General features: G+C 65.2%; 2 protein-coding genes across 7 annotated transcripts in view; one reads left to right on the top strand and one right to left on the bottom strand.

Annotated features, from left to right (window-relative positions):
- Window positions 1-127: 127 nt before the first annotated feature.
- On the top strand, window positions 128-4595 carry DBNL (drebrin like). Of its 2 annotated transcripts, XM_042837440.1 has the most exons (13): window positions 128-209; window positions 606-718; window positions 898-972; window positions 1055-1201; window positions 1542-1619; window positions 1695-1846; window positions 1933-1975; window positions 2086-2160; window positions 2230-2332; window positions 2630-2722; window positions 3128-3222; window positions 3349-3454; window positions 4138-4595. In XM_042837440.1, the coding sequence occupies exons 2-13, from the start codon at window positions 623-625 to the stop codon at window positions 4275-4277; spliced, it is 1203 nt and encodes a 400-aa protein (XP_042693374.1). In that variant the 5' UTR covers window positions 128-209; window positions 606-622; the 3' UTR covers window positions 4278-4595. The 2 variants fall into 2 exon arrangements, with proteins under 2 accessions (XP_042693374.1, XP_042693375.1); XM_042837441.1 differs by lacking the exon at window positions 2630-2722.
- Window positions 4596-4972: 377 nt separating this feature from the next.
- Window positions 4973-8779, bottom strand: part of CAPG (capping actin protein, gelsolin like) — an 8806-nt gene continuing 4999 nt past the window's right edge. Inside the window, exons 1-9 of one of the 5 annotated variants that reach the window (XM_042837448.1) lie at window positions 8314-8570; window positions 8109-8207; window positions 7863-8035; window positions 7639-7793; window positions 7266-7427; window positions 6349-6588; window positions 5871-6003; window positions 5717-5805; window positions 4973-5643 (exon numbers count right to left, since the gene is read on the bottom strand). In XM_042837448.1, coding sequence (XP_042693382.1) covers window positions 5578-5643; window positions 5717-5805; window positions 5871-6003; window positions 6349-6588; window positions 7266-7427; window positions 7639-7793; window positions 7863-8035; window positions 8109-8131 — 1041 coding nt within the window. In that variant the 5' untranslated portion in view covers window positions 8132-8207; window positions 8314-8570 and the 3' untranslated portion in view covers window positions 4973-5577. Of the gene's footprint in view, window positions 5644-5716; window positions 5806-5870; window positions 6004-6348; window positions 6589-7265; window positions 7428-7638; window positions 7794-7862; window positions 8036-8108; window positions 8208-8313; window positions 8571-8779 lie in introns of those variants that run through there. The other 4 variants (XM_042837449.1, XM_042837450.1, XM_042837451.1 and 1 more) reach the window with 4 other exon arrangements.

The following is an 8779-nucleotide window of genomic DNA, read 5'->3' as shown; positions in this document are numbered from 1 at the left end:
GGGGTGCCCAGAGCTGGGGGTCTGGGGGGGTCTGTGGAGCGGGGGTGATTTAGGGCGGGGGGCTCATTGCGTGCCTGGGGGTCGGGGCTCGGGATGTGTGGGTGCGGGGCTTTGGGGGTGGGGGGCCGTGACTCAGCCCCCCCCATCCCACAGGGCTCTGTTCACCTATGAAGGCAACAGCAACGACCTGCGCGTGGCCGGCAGCGGGGGTGAGCAGGGCGCCCAGCGCGGAGTGCCTGCCTTGGAAATGGGGAAGCGGTGCCGGCCCGGCCCGCCCCCTCCGCCCCATAACTCCTTTCGGTTGCCGCTCGGGAGGTTGAAGCCCCGTTCCTGCTGTGTGGGGGGGTCTGGCTTTGGGGCTGGCCGTTGTGACACCGCCGCCTTCCGCTTTGGGGACGTTTATGGGGAACGGTTTGGGGGTGTGAGCGCGTTCTTGTGGGTTTCCTCATTGCTGAGTGGTTCCCATGCGCGCGGTGCTGGGGGGAGGCTGGCGATTGTGGGCACCCCCCGGTGCCACCCGCGCTCCCTGCGGCCCTGGGGACACTGAGGGGTGGCCAGGACGTGGCCAATGCCCCTGGCCCAGCCCTGCTCCTGTCCCGGTACAGAGGGCGGCCTGGAGGAGATGGTGGAGGAGCTGAACAGCGGCAAGGTGATGTACGCCTTCTGCAGGGTGAAGGACCCCAACTCCGGCCTGCCCAAATACGTCCTCGTCAACTGGGTGAGCTGGGATGGGGACGTGTGGGACATCCCAAATCAAAGGGGTGGAAAGGAGCCGCTGGGGTGGGGCTCATGGTGCCATTGCTCTTCCACTGCTCTTCCATTCCATTGGTTCTGCATCGTTCTTCCATTGCTCATTCCATTGCTCCTCTGCTGGTTTGCCACTGCTTCTCCACGCAGACGGGTGAAGGCGTCAATGATGTGCGGAAAGGAGCCTGTGCCAACCACGTCAGCACCGTTGCCAGCTTCCTGAAGGTTTGCTTGGCTCCTGCTGTCTCCATTCTGTCCCCTGTGGAAGCCGATTCGGTGCTACCCCGAGCCCAATGTCCCCATGCAGGGTGCCCACGTCACCATCAACGCTCGAGCAGAGGAGGATGTGGAGCCCGAGCTCATCATGCAGAAGGTGGCCAAGGCCTCGGGGGCCAACTACAGCTTCCACAAAGAGAGCAGCCGCTTCCAGGACGCCGGGCCACAAGGCCCTGTGGTGGGTCTGGGGCTGGGGTGACGTCACCGAGTACGGGGAGATGGTTTGATGCTGGTGTTGGGGGTCCCACGGGGTGGGACTGCGGTGCCCTTTGCTGTTGGGTGGGTCCTATGGGGGCGGATTCCTGTCCAGCAGAACCTACAGGGAGGTAGAAACAAGATGGAGAACAACTTTTTGTGTGGTCAGATGGAGTGGGGATGCGGGGAATGATGGGCTGTGGGGTCCCTTCCACCCCTACCGAAGGCAGCACAAAGCAGTGGGGTCAGCGTGTTTCTGAAGGGGGATGCAGAAGTCATTTGTGCAGCACTGCTCTGAGCCCTCCGCTGCCTGCCCTGCGCAGGGCTCCGTCTACCAGAAAACCAACGCCATGTCTGAAATCAAGCGGGTCAACAAGGACCACTTCTGGGCCAAAGCCGAGGTGAGGGCTGCAGAGCAGCACTGCGGGCCGCGTGGCGGAGCACGGCGGGGCTGAGGCGGTGCCTACATCCAACAGAAGGACGAGGAGAACCGGCGCCTGGAGGAGAAGCGGCGCGCGGAGGAGGAGCGGCAGCGGCTGGAGCGTGAGCGGCGTGAGAGGGAGCTGCAGGAGGCAGCGGGGAGGGAGCAGAGGTTCCAGGCACGCTCCAGCCAGATCGAGGCCCAGAAGTGAGTCCTGAGCACCTCCAGCCCCTTGCCATCCCTGGCCACCCCTTCTCTCCCCTTTGTCACCCCCCCCCCCCGTCTCCCTGCAGGAGGCTGCAGCAGGAGGCAGAGAGGCGGGAGCAGCAGCAGTGGGTGAGCCTCGTGCCGTCCCTGGGGCTTTTGGGGTGCAGATGTCCCCTTTGCTCACCCCCCGCTTTGGGGTCTGCGCGGTGGGGCTGTCACTGTCCCCTCTGGTGCCACAGAAGGAGCAGCAGACAGAGGAGCGTGAGGCCGGGCAGCGCCGCATGCGGAGGAGCGAATCAGTGGAGAAAGCCCAGGTGAGACCACAGCCCCACAGCTGGGGGTTGCCCCACTGGACCCCCCCCCGAGCCCCACTCCACTCGCAGGAGGCAGCGTCACTGATTGCGCAGCGCCCCGGGAACCCACGGGACATCTTTGTGCAGAGGGAGCGGGCGGCACCTGGGGACACTGCAGCCACTGCACAGCCAGGTGAGGGTCCTGGGGGGCAGGGGGATGTGGGTGCCCAGTCGCAGCCAGGGGAGGGTTTGCAGGCGGTGACCCCATGGGCGCTCAGCTTGGTGCTATTCCCATCCCACTGCTTTGCGGGGGTGCGCTGCAGCGTGGTGGGAATGCTGCTGGAGCACCAGGATTGGACTGGGGGCAAGCAGTGCCCCGTGGGGGCTGACAGCTTTCTGGGGGGTTTCCAAAGAGAGGAAGGAGGGCAGTGCCCAAAACCACCCCTGGCTGCAGGCAAGGCCCCGCCTCAGCCCCCATTCTCTGTTTCAGGCAAGCTGCGCAGCCCCTTCCTGCAGCGGGAGCAGGACGCCGTGCCGGCCCCCGCCCCCCCCCTCCCGGACCCATCCCCGGTGCCGGCCGCAGGTGTGTGGGCTGCCCTCCCCGCCCCCCGGTGCCACGCTTCCTGGTCCCGTTTGGAACCCAGTCTCATGGAGATCTGCATCCCACCTGGACGTGGTGCTGGGTGGGAGCAGAGGGACCCGGAGGTGCCCACAACCTCGCTGTGACTTTGTGACCCCTTGGCGCCCCCCCCTCCCCTCCCGGTTCGGTGCCGTGGGGCTGCACTCGCCGCTAGGTGCTGCTGTCGGCCAAGCTCCAGTGCAGCCCTTCCCACCAGCTTCTCTCCGTGGTGTTTTAGGCAATGACTCACGTTGAGCACCAGCTCCCCCCCTTTCCCCTCCCCTCCCCAAATGAGAAGCACCGCTCGGGGCTCCGTGACCCCCGCTGTGGGGGGAGCGCTATGGCTGAGCTGCCGCCGTTCCCCCGCAGGGCACAGCGTGAGCCCGATGGGCAGCCACCCGGATGGGGAGAACGTGTACGAGGATGCAGCTGACGGCGCAGCCATCTACGAGGAACCCCCTCAGGTTGGGCTCTGCCTCTGCTTTCAGGGTCCGGCTTTATGGGGCTGCATCCCCTCTGGGCGCCTCTGCTGCCCTCGGCCCACACTGGGTTTGCTGCACGCCCCTCAATGCCCCCCGTTCCCTTCCCAGGACCACGACGATGGAGCTCAGTACCAGTACCCAGCTGGGTACCAGCAGGAGCCCGAGCTGGCGGGGAAGGGGCTGTGTGCCCGAGCGCTCTACGACTACCAGGCGGGTACGGGGGGGGTCCCTGAAATGGGGGAATTTTCTCTGAAATAAGGGGGGTGGCCCCTCTGAACCTGGGGAGGTTCCTCCCAGGATAGCAGCGCTGCCCCAGAATTGGGGGGTTGCCCCCAAAATAAGGAGGGTGTCCTTTGAAACGGGGGGCGTTCCTTCAAAATGGAGGGTTGCTTCTGAAAGGAGCAGAGGGGGCTCCTATGGACGAGGGGGGTTCCTCCAAAATTGAGGTGGTTCTGCTGAGGGAGGTCCTCTGAAATGGGAGGAGGTCCTCAAAAGAGGGGATTTCTTCTGAAATAGAAATGAGGGGGTGAGGGGGGAGATCCTCCAGAGCTGGGGAAAGCCCTCTCAAATAGGGGAGGTTCCCCCAAAAGGTTCCTCCAGTAAGAGGAGGGGTCCCTGTGAAATGGGGTGACCTTCAGAACGAGGGGGTCCCTCTGAAATGGAATTCTTCAGAGGAGGGAGGGGGGTCCTCTGAAATGAGGGAGGGTCCTCTGAAACTGGAGGGGAGGCTCTGAAATAGGGCAGGTTCCCCCAGGACGGGGGTGTGGGATCCTCTAGAAAGAGGAGAGAGCGCTCCTAAATGGAAGGGGTCTCTCCGAGATGGAGGGGGTGCTGCCAGAATGGGGGGCCCGGGGGTTCCCCTGCTTTGTCCCACACCCCCCTTTTCCCCCCTCCCAGCCGATGACACCGAGATCTCCTTTGACCCCGAGAACATCATCACCAACATCGAGATGATCGACGAGGGATGGTGGCGGGGCTACGGCCCCGACGGCCACTTTGGGATGTTCCCTGCCAACTACGTGGAGCTGCTCGAGTGAGGGCAGCGGGGCGGGCAGTGCCCAGACCCCCCACCACCACCGGTTCTTCCAAGCAGCGCCAGCTTCCTGCCTTCCTCCCCCCTCCCCCAGCACCGTGCTGTGCCCCCTGAGCCCCCCGCACTCTCTGGGGGGCGATGGCAGCACCCCTCCGTGACCCCCCTGCCCCCCTCAAGCTGTGGGCGCTGCCTGCCCCATTCACTGTGAAGGAGGAAGAGTGCGGTGCGGCGGCGGCCTTCCTCCCCCCCGGTTTGCTTTGGGATCAAGGACGCGGCGGCTGTTGGCCGCGGGTCAATAAAAGGGCTTTCTTTGGTGTCAGGACCCTGTGGGGCGCCCTCCTCCCTGTGCCCCGCCTGCAGCCCGTGGCTGAGGGTTGTTCTGCACCACTGGTGGCATTTCGGTGCAGCGCTGGCACGGAGAGCGGCTTTCTAACAGCGCTAATGAGGAACCCTTAATTAAGAGGAAGCTGAGCAGGATGTGTTCTGCAATGGATCAGAAACCGCAGGCTTGGGGGCATTGTTGGGGAGGAATGGGATCAGCACAGGCAGGGTGGGCGGCACCAGGGGGGCTCAGGCTGCAGTGCCCCACTGCCTCCTGGTCACCTCAGCACCCACAGGTGCTGCTGGGCCACCTTGCCCCATGGCTGCCGTCTGCCCCCTGCTGTCCCCAGCCCCACATCCTTCATTCCAGCGCTGCAGTGTGGCACAGGGTGCACATCGTGCCTTTATTTGTGTGCTGTGAGGATGGCACGGCGCTGACGGCGGGGATGTGGCACGGCAGCGTGGGCTTGGGGATGGCATGTGGTGGGGCATGGGGATGGCACTGAGAAGGGGTGGCATGGAATGGGGGTGGAGAGGGAGGTGGCATGGGGATGGCATGGCCATGCAGGTGGCATGGATGTGGCGAGGGAAATGGTGCAGGCTCAGAGATGGGAGGCACAGGGGCAGCATGGGAGCAGCATGGGCATGGAGATGGATCCAGGAAAGATGGGTGTGGGGATGGCGTGGCCTCCAGGATGGGTTGGCACTGGGATGGGATGCCAGAGAAATGGGGCTGGAGGTGGCAGCGGGGTGCCGTGGGGATGGAGACAGAGATGGCATGGGGGTGGAATGGCCTTGTAGATGGCAGGGGCTTAAAGAGAGGAGTGGGGATGGCATGACCTCGGACACAGTGAGGGTGGGCTGATGGTGCAGGGCTGGGTTGGGCTTGGAGCTGGCACAGGGCTGGAGGTGTGGGGAATACGGTGGGCGTGAGAGTGGGGTCACAGCCCGTCCCTATGCCACCCTGTGCCCACGGCGCCGCCTCACTTCCAACCGCTGAAGAACTGCTTGAAGAGCGGCGTCTCGCGGCCCTGCGGCAGGATTTCCACCTGCGGGGCGGCGATGGGGATGCAATGGGGATGGGGGGTCGTGGCCCGTGCCCCCCAGGCCACCTCCACCCACCTGTGTGTGGGGCGAGTAGCCCATGCGGGCGATGGTCTGCTCGGCCACGCTGAGGGCCGCCTGCCGCTCCTGCTCGTTGGCTTTGCGCCCTGCGGATGGGGACGTCAGTGCTGCACGGGGGGGTGGCCCTGTCCCCTGCCCCATCCCCGGTCACCTTTCCACACGTAGATCTTCCCCCCGGCGCCCGTGTCCAGCACGAAGCAGTCGTCAGGGCACAGCAGGCTCTGGTTGAAGGGGCAGCTCCGGGCCACTTCGCTCAGGTCCATGCGCCCCGTTGCGTCCGACACCTGGGGTGGTCATTGTGTCACCCCCACCCCACAGCCAGCACCGGCCCTTTGTCCCTGCTGCGACCGCCTCGCTGTCCCTCGGCCTTGCCCAGCCCCATGGCCAGCACAGCCCAAAGGATCCTACAGTCACCTATGTTGGGAACGACCTTCACATCACCAAGTCCAACCGCCAACCTGACCCTCAGTGCTGTGTCCACACATCCCTTATGTACCCACAGCAAAGCCCTGGGCATCCCAGGCCAGGCTGGACGGAGCTTTGGTCAACCTGACCCACTGCAGGGCAACCAGCCCACAGCACAGGGGTCCCTGAGCCCTGCCCAGCCCCACGCATCCCTCGTGCCTTGCCTTGTAGAGAACGGCCATCCCTGCCTTCCGATCGGCCGCCGCGTCCTCCTCAGGGCTGCTCTCCATCAAGGTGGGCTTTGGGCCCAGCACCTGCAGCATCTCGGGGGGCTCCTCGCCGTCCAGCACCGTCTCCAGGCGCGCTTTGCCGCCCCGCTCGCTGTCACGGATGGCTGCAGCCAGCTCCTGAGCCCGGCTGCGCTCCAGGACGTTGCTCTGCGCCCCGCACCACGTGAAGATGGCCTGGGGACAGGGATGGCAACGTGTGTCCAAGGCCACCCGAAGGGACGTGTGCCCGGATGGATGGATGGATGGATGCACAGCCGGAGGGACAGGCAGGCATTGCAACAGATGGACACCCAAAAAGATGGGTGAAGACCTCTGTGGAAGGACAGACAGACACCCAGAAGGACCGCTAGACACACAGAAAGCCTAACAATCCTATGGGCTCATGGCTGTTTTGACAGACAGATACCCCAACAGAGGGACATCCAGAAGGACAGACAGACATCCCGGTAAATGGACTCCCAAACGGACAGGCGGACATGTGGGAAAACAGTCAGACGCTGTTCTGGACAGATGGATGCTTTGACAGACGGACGCCCCAACAGAGGGACACACAGAAAGGCAGGTGAAGAACCCAACAGAGCAATACTCAGAACAGACACCCAGGAGAGCTGAACACCCAGATGGACAGCCAGACACCCCTATGGACACATGGACGCCTGACAGACAGACAGACGCCCCAACAGATGAACAGCCAGCAGGACAGCCAGCCTGCCTATAGATGGAGAGCCGCCCTGACGACCATAAGGACACCCAACGGACGGATGGACACCCAGATGGACGCACTGCACTTCCTGCACCATGCAGAAGGACCTGGGGGACAGGGAGAGGACGGCAGCGCCGCGGCCACGCACCTCTCCCAGGTCCAGGATGAAGCAGTCGCCGGTGTTGAAGCTGGCCCAGCTCAGGTCCCGCTCTGCGGCCCGGATGTTCCTGCGGCCCTTCACCTGGTACAGCCGGCGCACGGGGCCAGCGCTGCGCTGCGCCACCTTGAAGGCCGAGTCCACGCCGCCCTCCTGCCGGCACGGCGTTCTGAGCGCCCAGCACGGACACCGACCCACTGCCGGCACCCGCCGGCCCCACCAGGGCTACCAGAGATCCCCTCGGTGGCGCCCAGCTCCCATCAGGGCCACCCGACAGCCCGCTGGCGATGCCCGGTGCCCTTCAGGGTTACCCGAGAGCCCACGGGCGACGCTCATTGCTGAGCGGTGATGCCCAGCCCCACACCTGGTAGGTGATGCCGCGGGGGAAGTAGCCCATGAACTCATCGGACTCGTGGCCCTGTGCCTCGCGGTGGGTGACGGGCCGCTCGCCCAGCAGCGCGTTCAGCTGGGTGCTCAGCAGGGCGCAGCCGCCCCGCTCGTCCTGCGACGCCTCCCGGCCTGTGGTGGGCGACGACGGCTCAGCCGGACCCCCGCGTCCCCCCGCCGCCCCGTCGCCCCATTGCTCACCGATCCAGAGGTGCAGGTGGGCTCGCTCCTCGGACCCCAGGTGCAGCACCAGGTAGGCGTCCCCGGAAAAGAAGACGCCCCACGAGCTCTCGGGGACCGGCACCGGGCGCAGCTTCTCCACGCGCCAGATGTGCAGCCCAGGGCGGGTGGGCGCGGGGCCGAAGGGGGAACCGCTGCGGGGAGAGGGGCGTTGGTGAGGGGTCTTTGGGGTTATGGGGTGGGGGGAGGGTTTGGAGGGTGGGGGACCTTTTGGGGAGGGCCGTGTACATGGCGTCGGGAAGGTGGTGGACGGATGGACAGACAGTTGGGGAGACAGGTTGGCACCCCAAGAGGGAGATGGATGCCCTGATGGACAGAAGGACAGACAGAAGTGTGGTCAGACCCTCACCACAGACACCCTATGGACAGATGGATGCCCCCACAGACAGATGGACACCATCCCCCAACAGACCCCCCAATGGACAGATGGATGCCCCCAGCAGACAGATGGACACAACCCCCACCGCAGACGCTCTGACGGACAGACAGACACCCCTGTGAGCCACACAGACGGACGGACACCTGGACAAACACAGAAGGAGAAGGAGAGGCAGAACACCCTGATGGACAGACAGGAGGACACCCGGACGGACACCCAGACAAACAGGCGGACGCCCCAACAGCCGCGGGACACCCGGAAGCAGCAGTCAGATGCCGCTGACTCAAGCAGGAAAGGGTGCGGACGCCGGGAGGGGCTGGGGGGGCGGGTCTGGCCCTGCGCGTCCCCCCGCCCTGCGCGCGTGGCCACGGGGGGCTGCTGGCATGAGACCCCCAGCCGGGAGTCGGTGCGGCACGGGGTTCCTGGGGGTCCCGGAGCCCTGCTGGCGGGGGCGCTATGGGGACGCACCGGGGGGGGGGGCTGTGCTGCGAATTCTAAT

The sequence above is a fragment of the Centrocercus urophasianus genome, unplaced genomic scaffold, assembly GCF_019232065.1.
Source record: "Centrocercus urophasianus isolate 14NV4802_14NV808 unplaced genomic scaffold, USGS_Curo_1.0 seq_700, whole genome shotgun sequence".
In the NCBI taxonomy this organism is placed as follows: Eukaryota; Metazoa; Chordata; class Aves; order Galliformes; family Phasianidae; genus Centrocercus; species Centrocercus urophasianus.
Note: the sequence above shows the minus strand (reverse complement) of the source record. Positions and strands in the feature narration are given on the sequence as shown.

What these genes read in the sequence shown, in the direction of transcription:
- DBNL (XM_042837440.1), top strand. Translation starts at nt 623, where the DNA reads ATGGTGGAGGAGCTGAACAGCGGCAAGGTGATGTACGCCTTCTGCAGG. An exon ending in CCGTTGCCAGCTTCCTGAAG is followed by an intron (nt 973 to 1,054) that starts GTTTGCTTGGCT and finishes GTCCCCATGCAG; the next exon opens with GGTGCCCACGTCACCATCAA. An exon ending in ACTTCTGGGCCAAAGCCGAG is followed by an intron (nt 1,620 to 1,694) that starts GTGAGGGCTGCA and finishes TACATCCAACAG; the next exon opens with AAGGACGAGGAGAACCGGCG.